This window comes from Phlebotomus papatasi, chromosome 3 (assembly GCF_024763615.1).
Source record: "Phlebotomus papatasi isolate M1 chromosome 3, Ppap_2.1, whole genome shotgun sequence".
NCBI lineage: Eukaryota > Metazoa > Arthropoda > Insecta > Diptera > Psychodidae > Phlebotomus > Phlebotomus papatasi.
The window spans coordinates 74285594-74303790 of NC_077224.1; the positions used below are offsets into that span (position 1 = coordinate 74285594).

The 18197-nt window shown below is 34.0% G+C and overlaps 2 protein-coding genes across 2 annotated transcripts in view; one reads left to right on the forward strand and one right to left on the reverse strand.

Annotated features, from left to right (window-relative positions):
* Positions 1-18197, forward strand: part of LOC129806761 (angiotensin-converting enzyme) — a 79356-nt gene that overhangs the window by 5705 nt on the left and 55454 nt on the right. Inside the window, exons 2-6 of the mRNA XM_055855533.1 lie at positions 838-1269; positions 1441-1599; positions 1657-1897; positions 1961-2545; positions 4906-5248. Of these exons, the coding sequence (XP_055711508.1) occupies positions 838-1269; positions 1441-1599; positions 1657-1897; positions 1961-2545; positions 4906-5248 (1760 nt within the window). The remainder of the gene's footprint in view (positions 1-837; positions 1270-1440; positions 1600-1656; positions 1898-1960; positions 2546-4905; positions 5249-18197) is intronic.
* LOC129807340 (uncharacterized) lies at positions 9737-11578 on the reverse strand. Its single transcript, XM_055856547.1, has 2 exons — positions 11513-11578; positions 9737-11234 (listed from the first exon to the last, which is right to left on the reverse strand). The coding sequence occupies exons 1-2, from the start codon at positions 11522-11524 to the stop codon at positions 10014-10016; spliced, it is 1233 nt and encodes a 410-aa protein (XP_055712522.1). The 5' UTR covers positions 11525-11578; the 3' UTR covers positions 9737-10013.

The following is an 18197-nucleotide window of genomic DNA, read 5'->3' on the forward strand; positions in this document are numbered from 1 at the left end:
TGCGTTTAACACTTCAAAATTCTTGCAAAAGTCGATGAATAAAAAAAAGTAAGATGTCCAAAAAAAAAGTTTCTTCTACAAATTATACCCTTTGAGTTCCTCTAACGAGCAGTCCAAGTGCGAGAATTATGGGTCACTCCTGGTCCCAGCAGTGAATGGTCAAAAAAGACGTTGCAAAAAGTGTCTTCTTCGACATAAATGGTTCTGGATGACCATGGTTTATCCATAGCAGATTAAGTATACCAGATTCTAAAAGCTAAAGAACCAAGCTTTCCAACAATAGTTCACCCATCCAATTATGTTCATCAGGAGCTGAGATATACCACTCCAAACTTTCGACCTCTTCTACTGACAGAATATATGAACTCATCTAATATAAAGAGAAGCAACGGCAATTCATTTAGAAAATCTTGATACACGTTACCACCAATTCTGGTATTGAAACTAAAATAATTTCAAATATTTTATTCTTCTATATTTTAAGATATGGGTTAATATTAATTTATTTCACGATCACATAATTAAAAAAATCAGTTTGTTTTTAACCGACTCAATTGAAACCCTGATTTTTCTTCTTTTAAGTTTTTAATTGATAATTTTTAATTGAGGTGAATATCCTAATAATTCTTTTTTTATATAAAGAAGAATTTAAAGTCCTATTCAGCAGATTTTATTAATGCCTTTTTTCATTATAGTGTTTATTTTTGTTTCCAAGTAGTTTTTGCAAATTTTCTAATTTATTTACGTGTCCTTTCCCTAGTTTTTTTTACTTATCCAAAATCTTTAAAACTAAAAATAGTGTTAACTAACTAACTTATTTTTTTTTAATGTTTTTAGCCTTATAACTACGATGATCGTACAAAGTACAGCAATGATGATGATCGCTACTACCGCGATCGCAACCAGTACGATGGGTATCCTGGATCAGGCCCCTATAACAACGACGATGATCGTTACTATGCCAACCGAGGCAGAAATCCAGGATCAAATCCCTACAGCAATGACGATGATCGCTACTACAAATCCAATCCCTACAACGACGATCGCTACCGGGATGATCGCTACCGAGATGACCGGTACAGGGATGATCGTTACAGGGACGACCGCTACAGGTACGATGATCAAGATCGGAGATATCAGCAGAGGAGTGAAGAATTAGCCAGGTACCTGGCTGAAGTGGACCAGAAGAGTTCAGAGGAGTGTTTCCTCAATGTGGCTGCTCAGTGGAACTTCGAGACGAACGTCAATGAGGCGACGCAATTGGAGGCAGTAAGTAATGATTGTCGCACGTATGACATTGACATGAAAAATTGCAAATTGAGAGTTCATTGTTTGCATATCCACTCCCAGCTCGCTGGGAAGTGATCCATTGTGTGTCTGCGTGCAAGAATAGACAATGCGTCTCTCATGTTTTCCTTTTCTTTATTTTTTTCTCTTTAGCTGACTGCCCAACAGCGGTACTCAGAATTTCAAAGAGTTGTCTGGGATAGGATGAAGTTTGTGGATAGGACTGGGGTCTTTGATGATCGGTTGCTGAGGCAGGTTAATCTTATGAGTATCATTGGAGCTAGTGCTCTTCCTCCTGATCAACTTGACCGAGTAAGATAATTTTTAAAGTTTGAATTTCAATCGTTAATCCGTTTATTTAATTTTAAGTACAACCGCTTGATCAACGATATGCTGGTAATTTACAACGGGGCATCAATTTGCGCTTATGAGCAGCCGTTTCAGTGTGGCCTGCGTCTCCAGCCGCATCTGAAAGAACTCATGGCCAAGAGCAGAGACTGGGATGAACTCACATGGACCTGGATTGAGTGGAGACGGAAATCAGGGAGGATCATGAGAGAACTCTTTGAGCAAATGGTTGACCTTACAAATGAAGCTGCCAGATACAATAGTAAGTTCCTCTTAAGAAAGATTCCATCTTAATATAATTTATTTATATATAAATATTCTGCAGATTTCACGAATGGTGAGGAGTACTGGAGCTTCCCCTTTGAATCTCTGTCTTTCCGCGATGAGATGGAACGGGTCTGGAATGAGGTTCTTCCCCTCTACGAAATGATTCACACCTATACAAGGAGGAAGTTGAGGGAGTTTTACGGACCAGACAAGATCAACAGAAATGCTCCAATCCCTGATCACATTCTAGGGAACATGTACGGACAGAGTTGGTCTAATATCCTGGATATTATCATCCCCTACCCAGGAAGGAGTTTCCTAGAAGTTACCCCAGCAATGAATGCTCAAGGATATACCCCGCTGGTAATGTTCCAGCTCGCTGAAGAGTTCTTTGTGTCTCTCAACATGACTCCTCTTCCTCCACAATTCTGGATTAATTCTTTGCTGGAGGAACCGCCAGATAGGCCAGTTCTTTGTCAGCCTTCAGCATGGGACTTTTGCAATGGTCAGGACTATAGGATAAAGATGTGCACTACTGTCACACATAAGGATCTAATCACAGCCCATCACGAAATGGCTCATATCCAATATTTCTATAACTACCGGAACATGCCCAAAGTCTTCAGGGATGGAGCAAATCCAGGTGAGGGATTTTAAAAATTTTAGGTTAAGGAACTTAAAATTAAAAAATAAGCAAATACTTTGCATAAATGTTTCAGAAAAACGTTTAAAATTAGTTTCCTAATTTAAAATTATTCTCATTTGTCTCCAAAAATGTCACAATAAAAATACCGGAGAATTGTTCATCAAATAATTTAAACGAAAATGAGGTTATGATCATTTTGGAAATCTGCAATTCTTGAAGAAATCTATGAAGTTTTAAAGTCGTCGGCAGAAGATAAACTCTAAAAAATAAAGGAAAATATTCCGGAAATTTCCAAAAACGAAAAAAAATTTGAATAACCATAATGTTTTAATTTTTAATTTAGAATTAATACCTTAAAACTAGCTTTTATATTCTGTTTTTGAATTTTTATAAAACTTCTTTTTTTATTATTTAAAATTGTTTTTTTTTATGAGAAAAGTGAGGTTATGAAACGTCACTTCACTTCAGAGGTAGAGATGTATTTAATTTAGAGATCTTTAAAGCTAGTTTTGGTACTAAATCAAGTACTAAAATTTAATGAAATAAGGCTGAACGTATAACACCTGTCAATTTATTTATTTATTTATTTTTTAATTATGTAGAAAAAAAATGAAATATTTCAATACATTTGCACAAATATGCAACTTCACAATCTCAAAAATGCCCACTATCAAGATTAATATTCAAGAAATACTTGTAAAATTGACTTTTTCAAAAACTGACGTAATGATTCACTGTCAGTTGCACAACTAAAAAGAAAATTATAAGAAAAATATTCTAGATTTTGTATAAAACAAATTCAAAGTAGAAGGGCATGATTTCATAAATCTTTCAATTATCTTTTTAAACAAAATATCAAACAAAGCTTTCAAATTTTCTGCAAATGAAAATTCTTCTTCTTCTTCTTCTTCTATTTTATGTAAGGCTGTCGGACTCACTCGGGTCCATATAGCCACAAATGAAAATTCCTATAGACTTTACAAATTAGACAGCTTAACAAAGAAATGAAGAACAAGAAGAAGATTATAGCAAAAATCATAACCTAAAAATGCATTTTGTTCCTGATAAAAATATTTTTATTTAAGGGTATTTTCGAGATTTAGTTCAATATTCGAAAGGAAAAAATGGTTTATTTGTCAGGGAATTTAGTTTCCGAATATGAGAAATATACGTGAAAATAGAAGCATAACCTAAAACTGAACATGAATGTGCTGTTCAAAATTAAAGGAAATGAGCATGAAATAACGTGAAAAACTTTAAGAAAGGAGATCTCTCAAGGAGAACTTATCAATTTTTTAACATTCTTAAGAGATCTCTTTTCTAGACTAATTTCGGTAGCCCCAAACTTCACGTCGGTTTTTCTTTTTGTCTGTTTGTTTCTGTCACGAAGAAGTGCCTTTTACATCTAGATTAAGTAATTTCAAACAATGGACTTCATTCTCTTGTTGGACAAAGAGAAATACGTTATTTCGAAATTTGAGGTTACATCTGCCATAACCTCAAAAATCTAAGCACAGCTAAAATTGCCGTTGTTTTATAATGTAACTGAAATTTGTGAACCAAGCTAAATGAAACGACTTGGGATAAAATTTCAACAAATTTAAGTTCCTGTTCTAACCTCACACACTTGAAAAATTTGCACCCTTATTAATAAATCCCTAGATTTTTAGGTTATTCTTGACACAAATGTAAAATTGTCAATAACCCTTTGGTCACATAAGAAAACGATGGCCCAATATTGCTTATTTTAACCTAACTTTTGTGCATTACGAAAATCATCTCCACTGATATCAAGCAATTTGGATTCCTCAATCTTTTATTGCTACATAAACACTGTAAAAGTAAAAACTCTTAACAAGGAGATCAAGCTTTTGTAGAAAAAATTATTACAGCCTCAATTTTGCGAGAAATACAGTTTTTCTGTTATCTCTCCATCACCAAATTATTATTCAATTTACCACGGAAATGCTTGAAACTTGTTACATTACGCAATAATGGTGTAATTTTCAACATGAACACTACTTAGGCTGGTGTAATACTTTTTTATTAAACCAATTTTTAATTTTATTTTTTTAAAAAAAGCAGCTCGTCAAAAATTAAATAAGATCTCGATCATATGAGAAAGAAAATAAAACATCAATCAATTTTTTTTTCTAAAGATTTTTTGGATCTTTTGCAAATAGCTATCAGTGATTGATTGAGTGATGGCACAAAAGAACTTTCCCAGTGATCTCCATTCCATTGGGCTCAATGTGGAAATGGGTTTTGTATCAATTAAAATGCGTTGCCGGCATTCAGTGCCGGTCGCTGCACTTCCCATCATCCGAGAGTGAAAGTTGTTTGCGTGTTCTTTGAAGGTTTCCACGAGGCAGTGGGAGATGCAATTGGACTGTCTGTGTCCACACCACGTCACCTGCAAACACTGGGTCTGGTGCATAAATCCGTCGATGATACGGCGCATGATATCAACTTCCTCTTTGCCCTGGCCATGGACAAGGTAGTCTTCTTGCCCTTCGCCTTGGCCCTCGAGGCCTGGCGCTTCGACATCTTCAGCAAGAAGATCAACAAGGAGCAGTACAACTGCCACTGGTGGCTGCTCAGAGAGAGATACGGTGGAATCAAGCCCCCAGTCCTGAGATCGGAGCTTGATTTTGATCCAGGATCCAAGTACCACGTCCCAGCCAATATACCCTACTCCAGGTAAGTGATCTTTAATTCTAATAACTTTATTTCAAAATGATTTTTCCCTTTTGAAATTAAAATTAACTCAGAAAATTTTTTAAGAAAATTAGTGTCAAGGACAGTGACTCCCTAAAAAAGGCATAAATGTCCTTAAAACAATCATATACCCTCTCCAAACTAACCAAAAGGAATAAAAAAAATTTCTACTCTTTCATATCCGAAATAGAAAATTTTGCAAAGTCTTAATACAAAGTACTTCATCAAAAAATAATCTTTATAACACGAGATTAAAACACAAGATGAGAAAAACAAGCTTTATCAGATCTTGCAAGTATCCCGTTTGAAAAAATTTGCAATATCCTTTACCTTAAAATCTGACTTTCCTGAAAATTGACTAATTTTGAGTTTATAAACTATAATAATTGAATGCAAGGTAAAAAGGGATGGCAAAGTCTTCCAGGTTTTGCGAAGTATTCGGACTCGCGACTTAAACGCCATACCTCAAAAATACTTTGGCACCGTTTACTGTTTACTGATTCTCAACAGATTTAAAGCAGTTCATAAATCACTCAAAAGATCATACCGAAAAGTTTTAAAAGTAAAATAATTGATTTTCGAACAAAAATAACTTATAGGTTCATAACTGGTTTAAACGGTTCATTAACGGTTCATTACCGGATAAAAACTGATTTGAACCGATTTATAAATAACTTAAAACATTGCCAAAAATACCGTAGGAGCAATATAATTGAATTTCGGATAAATATTAGTTATCGGTTATGAATCGCTTTATTACCGATTCGGAAACCACCGGTTACGGGGGGGAGTTACCCGCTTTTTCATCACTTTTAAGGAATTATCTTTTGCAAAATGTGTTCAATGTCAGTAACTAACGCAAGACATTTTAGAAGAAAACAGTTTATAAAGAGCAACAAATAATTTTTAAAAATTAATTTTATTTTGAGGGGACGATCCAGCCTTCATGGTCAGTACATGCTTTACTTAACCTTATTCAGATTTATTAATTTTCACAAGGAAATTTACAATTTGAAATATAAATATTATTTCTAATCCTAATTTTCAATAAAGAATTAGTTCATATTGATTGAAGTTGTTAAAAATAATTATAGTGATAGAAATTTTGATTTTATAAAATTTTGCAAATCTAAAAAGTATAACAGGGGCGTAAACCAGGCTGGTATTCGTATTTCTTTTAATTTGAAATTATCATTAGTTTATTTAAGAAATAAAAAAAACAGCACATAATTTTAAAATAATATTAAATGTGCTTTAAAATACTTTAAAAGTGTTTTAAAGAAGGATTTACGAAAATCAAAATGCCTTAAAATGAAACTCATTATGTTTAAATTTAAATACAATATGTACAATATGCATTTAGGCGCTAATTTAATTTTCTTAGTTTACGAATTTTAAGGGAAACGTTTTTATTCCTCATGTGAGCTAAATTTTTCGAAGACTAAAATTGTCTAAGGCATTTTAAATAATGTTGAAACTTGGTAAATTTTACAAGTTTCGGAAGAAACTTGAACAGGTCTCTTTGTGGTCGATAAGAGATTTTAAAGTCCTTCTAGACACGTAAATCTTTTAACACGGAAGCTTCGAAATTCGCTTGATCCGCTTTTAATTCGGTTGATTAAAGAAATATGAAAAAACATGAAATGTTCGAATTCAGAGTGTGTGCAAAGCTTGAAAACTTTCCCTTATGACTTCTTCAGGGGCTCCAAAGTTTTGATGCTTTCTTTATAATAATCGTAAATTTTGGAGATCATTTTCGAAGGCTCACTTCTCAAACATTTTGTACACAAAAATCAACGTCTATTTTATTTTTTTTTTAATTTCGTCATTTACTTTTATTTCAAAATTGCATTAAATTTTTCCTTTAAATCGATAATAATTAAAAATATATTTTATACTTTCTTTAAATGATTTATTCAAATGACAGACAATTTTCGAAATCGTAATTGATCATTTCTTTTAAAGAAAAAGGTCTTTTTTATTGTGCCTGCAATTCAAAAAAAAATTTATGAACAATAAATAATCTAAATAACATCCTTAATACCATAGGAAAGGCCTCTATGGGCTTTAGTGCGTGATCTTTGATTACAAAGACAAAGAATTTATCAGCGATCTTTTAAAAACACGATAAATATCTACAAGATCAATTAATAAAGAGACCGCAATAAAAAACAAATTATATAAAAAAAAATACTTAAAAGGGTTTGTCACATGTTTTTATATAATTATATTCTCCAATCGTTACACACCTTTCTAAAAACTTGTCTGCAAAAATGTGATCTTGTCGCTTTTCCTCGATCAGCCGTTGCAAAAGCACCATGTGATTTTTCAGTGTTTCGGTCAAGGCTTGTTCTTCTGACCAGAAATCAGCTAAAAATAGTCCACATTTGCCCTGTACAATTTGCAAAACACTCTAGCAATTGGTTTCTTGTGCAATATGACTTTGTGAAGGAGGTATAAGTGGGAAATTTTTTCGCAACATCCATCATAGATGAGGAAATAAGCTTAATGATGATCAATTTGTGGCAAATCCACCGTAAATCCATCGAAAAAGTATTACGTGAAATTTTTAAGTGCAATATTTGAGACGGAAATCTATGATCTCTTTTTATACGTTAAAAAATTGTGAGCTATGAAATAATGAAAAGAATATAATTTTATGAAAGTGATTAACAAAAAATCATATTTGCTTTGAAGAGAATTAATTAGCTGCGAGATATAATTTTGAAATGTTTTTTTTTGTAATGTCTCACGATCACCGATCAATGATCAATTAAATTTATTCCATGAAAAATTATGAGTTTTAAAAAAAGCACTCGCTTGGAAATAATATGCAAATATAGTGAGGAGTTATGGTAACAGTGCATTAAAATAATATTAATAATAAATAAGTGAACTATAAATTAATTCGTGGAGGAAGATTCAATTTTGAATGTAATAAAGAATATTTACCGAATGAAAACTGACGATATTACATAAAAGGATTTAGAACAGGTCTGTACTATATAAATTTGTGAAAAAGATGTGAATCTGTAGAGAAAGAATATGGTAAAAATACAAGCGAAATATTCAAGAGGTTAGTAGTGATATTACATTGAGAGATTTTAGTACATGCCTGTGCTTATTAGCGGAAGAAAATATAATTTGTGATAGATTTTCACAAAAAAAAGAAAGGAAATGTTGAAGAGCATTATAGTGATATTACATATACGTAATGTACTAAATAAGCATTTAGTACATGACGTAGGAAATTGATTCAAAATAAAACTTTCTTGATTTTTGAATCTCTGCGCGATTTTTGGTGGCGTTTTTTGAATTTATTAATCAATTTTGAAATTTAACGGAAAAAATCTCGTACAGGTACTAAATACCTAAATTATATTTGTACTAAATCACATAATACACAACAACTGGTCTATTTTTTATCAACTACCAGCCATATATTTCATCATCGAGAAGTTGTTCATATTTAGTACATTTCTGTACTAAATTAATTCATTAGAAAATTTTGAACTATGGATTACAAAATTGAAAAACAAAAAAAGTAAATATAGAAATAAATACCAGTCACTGTTTCTAAATTGAAACTTTTAGTATAAAGAGTACTAAATAAATTTTCTAAGATACAAAATGTTATTTTATAAATAGTAAATAAATAAAAAGTAAAGAAAGTAAGGTACTGGTTTACAAATAAAAACCAAAATTATGATAAGCACATTATTTAAGTGTTCTTTGTACTAAAAATCAGCAGTACTAATTCTCAGAATCTCAAATGCCTTCAGTTTTTTTTTTAACAATGCAAATAAACTGAGTTGTAAAAGTTATAAAAATATTTTATCTAGCAAAAAATGTGAATTAAAATACTTTATGTTGATCTTTAATGTAAATTCAGTCCATAATTTATCTCACATTCTTTCACTTTTTGCGGTGATCACAAGTGATCAAAGAGTGATCGAGTGAACTTTTCCAAAAACTCTCACACTCAATATTTTAAAATGCTATTCTTCATGTTATGCAAACCCTATTCTTCACTCTCATTGAGTCCCATTGACGACACCCCAGTTTCAACAGCTAATTGCATGACGATTGCACAATTTGCTGCAATTGCGATCGGCTGAACATGAACTTAGGTATCGTGATCACTGGAGCGCAAGATGCAGATGGATCCATTTGCCATCACAAAAGCCATAAGCACTACACTCACTTTAATAAATGATTACGTGAAAATTTTTCGAGAAAGAGAGAAACTCCACCGACACGAAAAGACCTCCGCATGCAACTAGGAAGTGTTTGTCTCTACATATGCTGCACTTTTTGAGATAGACCACTCTTTTTGTTCCTGCAGACGCTGCTTGGTTACGAAACCACCGGCTAATCTCACTTTTAAAAGCTCTCTCGTTGAATATTAATCTCAATTTAATCGTCAAGACCTCACAAAGAGTGAAAAGGCAACACTTAGTAGAGATAGGGTTTTGTTTGGTATTTTCAGTGTCTTGTTTTATTACAAAAAACAAAATACTATTTTTATAATTAACTATACAAAAATAAAACAGTTTTACAAAATTATTTTACACGAAAAAAAGAGGACTTTTTTCTTCGCTTTTGCAGCACAGTCGTACGCGAAATTCGAAAGAATGGGGGCTCAATGATGGTTTAAATAGGTACTGAGTTGTATGGGGGGGATGATCTAGATAAGAAAGGGTTTGTTTTTTGGAAGAGAAGACAAAATCACAATTGGTTGACAGCCCTAGTGGTGGTGACCCCCGAAGTCATGGTGCTCCTGATGGTGTTCATAGCCACCGGAGAGACCCTCGAAGTCGTGATCACTGCCAGATTCTCCACTGTGACCACCAAAGTCCAGGGAGTGGTCAGACAGGGAGGAGGAAAGGCCATGGCCATGTTCCTCATGATGTTCCTCGTGATGCACGGGCACATGGACCTTTACGTGGTAGGGCACGTGCTTCTCATGGTAGACAGGAACGTGTTTGTCAATGTGCACGGGAACGGGATGCGCAACGGGCACCTTGACAGGGTAGGGCACGACCTTCTCAACTGGCACAGGGATGTGCTTCTCCACTGGGTAGGGATGGGGCACAGGTACCTTCACATGAACGGGCACAGGCTTCTCAATGTGCACAGGAACTGGTCGGTCGACATGAACATGAACGGGCACGGGGACCTTCTTGACAACGGGGTAGGGCACAGGCTTCTCAACGTGCACGGGCACAGGCTTGGGCACATGAACGGGCACTGGACGGTCAACGGGCACCTTGTAGGGCACATGGACGATCTTCTCAACTGGGTAGGGCTTGGGTACGTGAACGGGCACCTTCACTGGGTATGGGACCTTCTTCTCAACGGGGTATGGGGCTGGGACGGGCACCTTCACCGGAACATGGACCTTCTTCTCCACAGGGTAGGGCTGTGGCACGAAGACCTTGACGGGTACGGGACGCTCAACGTGGACATGAACTGGCACTGGGACCTTCTTCTCCACTGGGTAGGGCTGGGGCACCTTGTAGGGCACTTTGACGATTTCCTTAACGGGATAGTGTACGACCTTCTCAACGGGGTATGGATGGGGAACAGGAACCTTCACTGGCACTGGCACATGTTTCTCCACTGGTACTGGGACGTGCTTGGTGACGGGGTATGGAACTGGAACCTTCTTCACCACCGTGATGGTTTTCTCGTGATGATGGTGGGATTCGTGACCACCGAAATCGTGACCACCGAAATCATGGCCACCGAAATCGTGTCCTCCTCCATGTCCTCCATCACCGAATCCGTGACTCTCGAATCCACCACCAAAATCATGGGATCCTCCTCCATAGCCAGACCCAAAGCCATGCAGACCGCGCTTCTCCTGCTTCTTCTCGCTCTCTGCTGGCTTGCTGTCTGTCTCCGTCACCTTCTTGGCATCCTCGGCATGAGCCAGGAGGATCAGGGCACAGAGACTGGCGATACCCTGTAGAGGGGGGAATACAAGAAAAAATGCACAATTAAAACGAAAGACTTCAATAATCCGTAAGCGACGAACTCGTATCACTAAAAATTCAAATCACTTCCTGGGTCAATTTAATACATTTTCAACCCAGAATTTGAGGTGAAATGAAACACTGAACACTAGAATCTTTCCAATTTGTTTATCACTGTTGAATTTCAAGTAAGACACTTTTGATCTCAACACTTGTAGTTTAAATCCACAGAACTTAGTATTTTTGAGTTGATCTGGAGGAAACTCACCAATAGTCTCATGGTAGAGAGAATTAATCCGTTTTGTGTGCCGTGTGTGAAACCAGCAAGTTCACTGATGGTGCTTCAGTGGATGTCTTCGGCTTTTATATGGCTCTGTTCCACTCCAAGCAACACACACCACTTTCCCCAATTCTCTCACCAAGCACTTTTCTTCGCGAAATATTAGACTGATCAACATCAATCATTCTCCCACTTCTTTGACCATAATCTCAGTGAACAATTGGACCTATTTCTAAGAAAATTCTTCAGTTCCTCAGGAGACTCCTTGGGACATTTCCCCTAAAGATGGATTTGCTGTAAATGTGCAAGAGTTAAGCTTCTTTAACATTGTTTCACAATAGGCTTTAATTGTCGCAATTGTAGCAAAGTCCATTAGCTTGGTGGATTGACTAATTCTATACATTTTCCTTGATTGAAAAAAAAAATTTAGGCCTTCAAGAATCCCCTTTAGAATGTCCTCTTAAGCTGGATGGAAGCACCATCAAATAAAGTGATGAACACTTTTTTCCAATTTCAAGAATTTTCCTTCAGTTTCAGCAAGAATTTTCCTCAAATATTGAATTTTCCAGCCACGGTTTAGGTTTTATCTCACCATCTCCAAAAAAATAAACTGTTATAATTTGAAAGTTTGAGCATGATCTGCTTTTGAGAGCATTTTTTTGCGTGACTTTCTGGAGGAAAAACACCTCCCAAAAAATCTCATTATCAATTTAATGTGTCCAATAGCATGGAAGACAGATTTATCCATGTTTCCTCATGTATAAAAAAAATAAATGTGCAAAAATAGCGGAAGATGATTCACCTCTTGTCTAATAGCTCTCTATATGATAATGCGGCTGATTAAGCAAAAATATTCCCATTAAAATTAAACGGCACTATAAAGATGTAGAAATTATCGTACAATTGCTCCATAATTTTCCATATTAAATAATAATATAACAATTTAATCGAAGAAGCAGTTTTCTTATCAAAATTGCAATGGGTGGGAAAAAAAGAGTGCAGAAAACATCATTTTGCAGAAATATTTATTCCTAAAGCCGGGGGGTGGGAGTCAAAAGAAAATTGATGGTGTGAGAGACAAGCAAAAGTGGCAAAGTGAAAGAAAAGAAAAATTATGTATTGAAGAAATGAAGACAAGCGAATATGAAGGAAAAAAACTGTGTAAGACCTTTTTCATGCACCCCGCATTCCTTTGGGCTTATGAGGGTTTTTTTTTCTTCTTCTTTTTGCATAACAAATCTAAAAGCTACGATAGTCGAAAAGAGACTTTTTCCTGAATTGGGAAATTCTTTTGGAGCATGATGGTACAATTTTCGAGATTTATTCACTCATCAAGAATTGCTATTATTTGCCATCATGGAGTTACCGTCACTTGAAAACTTCATTAAAGCTCCACATTAGACTTTATTGTTGCCGCTTGTGCTTTTCTTAATTATTAAATATCTTTTTACGTAATTCACAACGTCAAATGCAATAAAATTTCATATTTTATCTACACCCAATATCCAGCTATGTTATGCTGCAAGGCAACTCGTTAAATTTGCAGATAAACCAAAACTAAAAGCACATTGTTTTATTTCAAATTAAACATTTTATTTATTGCAATTTAATATTTAGATATTACATTGGAAATTGCCTTTAAATAAAAGATAAAAAATAATGCTTTAGGCTGAAAACAACATTTTAGTACAGACATGTTCTAAAGTATCTTGCAACGAAAACTTGAAATTTTGAACCAAATTGTAAAAATGAAATTAAAAAAAAAACAGTAGGGTAAAGTGATACAAGTTGGACAATTGGTACAATTTGGATAGGGCTTTTTGTCGTGATAAATTTAGTACTTCATTTTTATTTGTACATTTTTAATGCTTTAGTTTTATAATTTGGTTCCTTGTGCTTAAAAAAACAAATTTAGTACTGTATTTATCAAGAAAAAGCCATGTCCCACTTGTACCGGCGAATTGTCCAACTTATGACACTAATTCCAAATTATATCACTTTACCCTATACAAGTTGTTTAAAAAATTCGCGTAATGGTATCTACACACTAGACTAATTTATATTTGTATTGAACAGTTTTTCCTACATGAACCTAGCGAATTTGCTTCAATATGCACATACATTTCTCTAGTGTGTAGAGGCCATAAAAGACCTGAAAAATAATTTAATTCGTTTTTTCCTACTAAATAATCTTCAATAACCTAAAAGGTGGTGACGTAATGACCTTTCAATAGTTCTAAACCATTACGGAAGAGTGTTTCCGGAATTTCTAAAAATATACTTCTAAGGCAGAGGTCAGCAAGAACCATTTGAAACCGAACAAACGTCAAATGAAAATTATGCGTTAAATGATTGAAACACTATCTGGACAAACTTATTTTGACGTTTTTTCGGTTTCAAACGGTTATTGTTCACCCTTGTTATTAGATTTAAGTGGTTGGTACTGAAAAAAATTCTTTACCTCTTTGGATAAATAAGTCCATTAAAATCAAATCTAACGAATATGGCAGATAACCAAGGAATTCGTATTTCGAAATTTTGTATTTCGATATTTTCGAAACATCTCTGTGAGCAAGTGTTTCGATTTGTTGAAAATGAGCTGAATTCAGGTTTTTTGTTATAGAATTATGAGTTCAATTGATCCAAATATTGAAAATAATATTCAAAACTAATTCTTTTACCTTAAATCAAGATAATAAATTAACGAGCATCCTGAAAATGAATACCGAAAGCTTTTTATCCGATTTCAATTCAGAGAAATTCATCAATTTCTCTGGATTTCCTTCAAATATAATTCTTCTTGGTTGGCTTTACCAAGCTTTTACCTTAAGAAATACGTTAGGCTTATCATGCTAGGGTGGATTTAAATTAGATTATCAAACTCAGAGAAAACAGAACATTTTTCACGATTGTTAATTCATATTTTCACCTTATTTCGCCACGAAAGGCAATTTTTATGTTTTTGAAGATTTTATTTTGGGAAAAAAAATTAATAGTGAATTTTAAGCAGAGAAAACTTGTAGAAAAATTTGTTTTGAAGGAAAATTGAAATTACTTTTGATCTATCTTCCTTAAGAAAAAAATCGCTAATATTTATTCTTTAAAAAAGGGAAAACAGTTTATCAGCTATCCGAATCACTTGAAACCAATCAAAATCGAAATAAAATTAGGGTTATATACCGATTTTTTCTATTAAAGCCTAAAGATCTTTTGCGGTCTAAGAATAGTTCTTTAGGGTATAATTAATTTATTAAATTTATACCCAATTTTCACCACGTAAAGCTACTCAAATCCAAAATCCTCAAAAACGGTGTAAAAATGGATCAAAGAGCAAAAATACCTAAAAAAAAACAGTTCTTAAGTGTTTATCTAAAGCCTGAAGGTTAATTAATGATCTTATTGCTTCAATAAGCCAAAATTTATTAAGATTCGGTTAAAATTTGTTTTTTACAATTTGTTTAAAAATATTCTCCTCAAATACTTTCAAATTTAACCCTTACTATAATCCTGGCTATACGTCCTTGAGGATGTTAATAGTTAAGGGAAGTAGGGTAAGAACTTCAGGTTTCGCACACACTCTAGCTTCGAGCACTTCATAGCTTTCCCAAATTCCTTTAATTAATCTGACCTATTTTTTTTTAAGAAATGTGTGACTTAAGACTAGTTATTAAAGTATATGATCAGATTAATTAAAAGAATATTGAAAAAACATAAAGTGTTCGAAGGCACAGTATGTGCAAACCCTGAAAGCCTTTCCCTACTTCTTAATTATTTTTTTACTGCAAAATTTACATTATATGATTTCACGATTTTTTATGTGCCAAAGTTAATATTTATCGAATTTTATAAATGCGACTAATTATTCATTCATAGCCAAAAATACAATGCTGAAAATACACTGAATTCTTGAACCTAATTTGTAGTGTCTCCGCCACACCTTTTAGATCAGAATAAATACATGTAATCAAAATTCACAATCCTTTCCTTCTAACAAGCTTTGGATATATTTATCTTATTCTTTTGCATTCCAAATTCGATTGAGCTAAATTAAATTTGAAATGACGTTTGAAAGACGAAGAAGAGTACGAAAGAATGAAATTGATATATATGTAAAGCATGTGAGAAAAAGAGGGATTCGAATTTCAACTTTATGAAATTTTCCTGATCTTAAAATGTGTGCCGGAGCCATGATACTCTTTTTTGAAAAATTATTTTACAATATGTCTGTCCTGAATAGAATTATAGATCAATCAAATTCATTCGTGTTTAAAATTAGATTGTCCTAAATTGAATTTGTTGTAGTGGTCAAGAATATAAGAAGAAGGCTGAAGAGTAGGCTTAACATAAGCAAAGCTTTTGATAGAAAAAATTACCGCCCTAGACATACTTACGACTTAAGCGGAGAGACGACTTATTAGTGGGAAATGATGGAAATGTAGTTTGACCATTATTTCAAGTATAATTACGCTAAGTGGTCTCTCGGTTAATCCTCAGGTCTTTAAAGGCCCTAAGTGCTTGTGACTCTGATCCCCTTTTGTTTCTAAGCTTTTCTTTTATTCTAATGTTTGAGAACGGTTTTCACCAATCAGACATGGTAGATTGGATCGGTAAAAACCATTCTTAAGTTCTAGAAATTCTAAAAGAAGGGTGTTAAAGTCACCGGCACTTACAGGATGTGAATTTCGATTTCACGATCTTTTCCTGATCTAAAATATTTTTCAAAGCCAATAAAAGTGTAAGTAGGATTTAGAGAAATCTGCAATTTTATGAATAACCCCTTGCGAGGGGAGGGTATTATTTTGTAAGATTGTACACCTCTTCATGGTGCACAAAAAGTGTGCAACAATTGTTGCCGTACAACCAACAATTTGCGGGATTGAGCGTGAAGAAAGACAATTGCTTCTGATCCTCTGATAAGGACAAATATTTCAATGACAATCTGATGGAAACACCGATTAATTAAAATTGGCAAATTTACCCTATAGTTTTCCCCATTCGAAGCAATCAATCAATACATGTACTTCTCCAAAGTGCTGCAAGACATTTTATTACTAATACCCAGCATGTGAGGCTCTCACGGAAATATTGGAAAAAAAGAAATAGAAACGTTTAAGGGACAGGGGCAAAAAAATTGAAACAATTTTTTACGTTATTGGAGTCCAAATGGTAAACAACACAACAATAATGTAATTTAGGAGTTTCATTTCTGGTGATGCAACATCTCGCGTTTTTTTTTTACCCTAATCCCCTTTCGTCTCAGTTGAATAACGAAATTATGTTTCTCTTAATCGCTTACAAGATGAGTGAATTTATAATTTTGTATCATATTTCTATCCATCAGCACTTTTGTGAGTTGCTTTGGTGCCGGAAAAAGAGGCCAAACTTATCTCTTATGCGATTCCATCGTGCTATGTATAGTTCATTTGGATGGTGGCGCCGGGTATGAAGCTCATACGTAAAGAATTTTTAAATCTTTTCCTCAATGAAATGCGTAAGAGAATTACCTCTATATCCAGTGCCCTTTGATGCACAAAAAAAAGCTGGCAAATTAATTGATGCGTGGCAAAAACATCACCGGAAAAAAAAACTACCAATAATATTTAATGTGTTTCTCTTTCGATGATTATTATGCATCGAATGCTTGAAGAGCTTGGACTTATATATTTATGAATTAATCTCATTTCGTCAATGTTACTTCCCTAAAAACACTTTCTCCAATGCCTCCAGAGCTTCAGAGAACTGAGCTTTTCATCAAAATAACATGACATGATCTTGAACAAAAAGAAAAGCCACGCATCATAATGTTACGCTCATCTTGAGATAATATCCCAAAAAAAAAAGAAGTAAATGATGACAGCTTTATGACAATTCACGTGGATGAGACACACAAAAATAATGGCTATACATTTCAAAAAAAGACACCAATTATGAAAGAATGCCAACCAAGAAACGGAAGTAGTGTATTTTTTAATTCAATATTTTGCTAAGGGGAAGAGCAAGAGAGGTGGTCTAATTGCATAATTTTATATGGGTGTTATTCATAAAAAAACGTGCACGAAAAATAAGCGAAATAAAACCAAAATGCAGAATTTTTTTCTATCGCACAGGCACTTTATTACGATTGATGAACATAAGAATCACACAACCAATAGAATCAGTGAAATTATGAATTGGTAATAAATTTTGTACAATGTTGTGTTACTGTGTGTGTATAACAAATTAACAGACCATGTCGGCTATTAATTGTTCATGAGTAAGATTTCGTATACAAAAACCTCTTTCATGCCGTTGTCTTCTGCTTTACAAAGTTTTAATTTTGGAATGATTAAATTTTGAGAAGATACAGCTCCTAAAGCGAATTTGGTGCATGCTCGTTATTTTAATTTATCCACACCCTTTTCTACCGAGAAAAAATATTTCGTAAAATTGTTGGTAAATGTTTGTATATTCCCACTACTGGGAATTTACGAAATGTTCGTAAATCGTATAACCCACTAAAAGTTCGTAATTGTTTGTACTTTTTTTTGTGAAATATTGTTTGTAATATAATCACTAGACGATCACTTACTGTTATTTGACATATATTGGTTCGCAAATGTTTGTAAACACCTGAAGTCGACGCGACGGTCGAAATACACCACTGTTTGTAAATACATACAAAAAATCTTCGTAA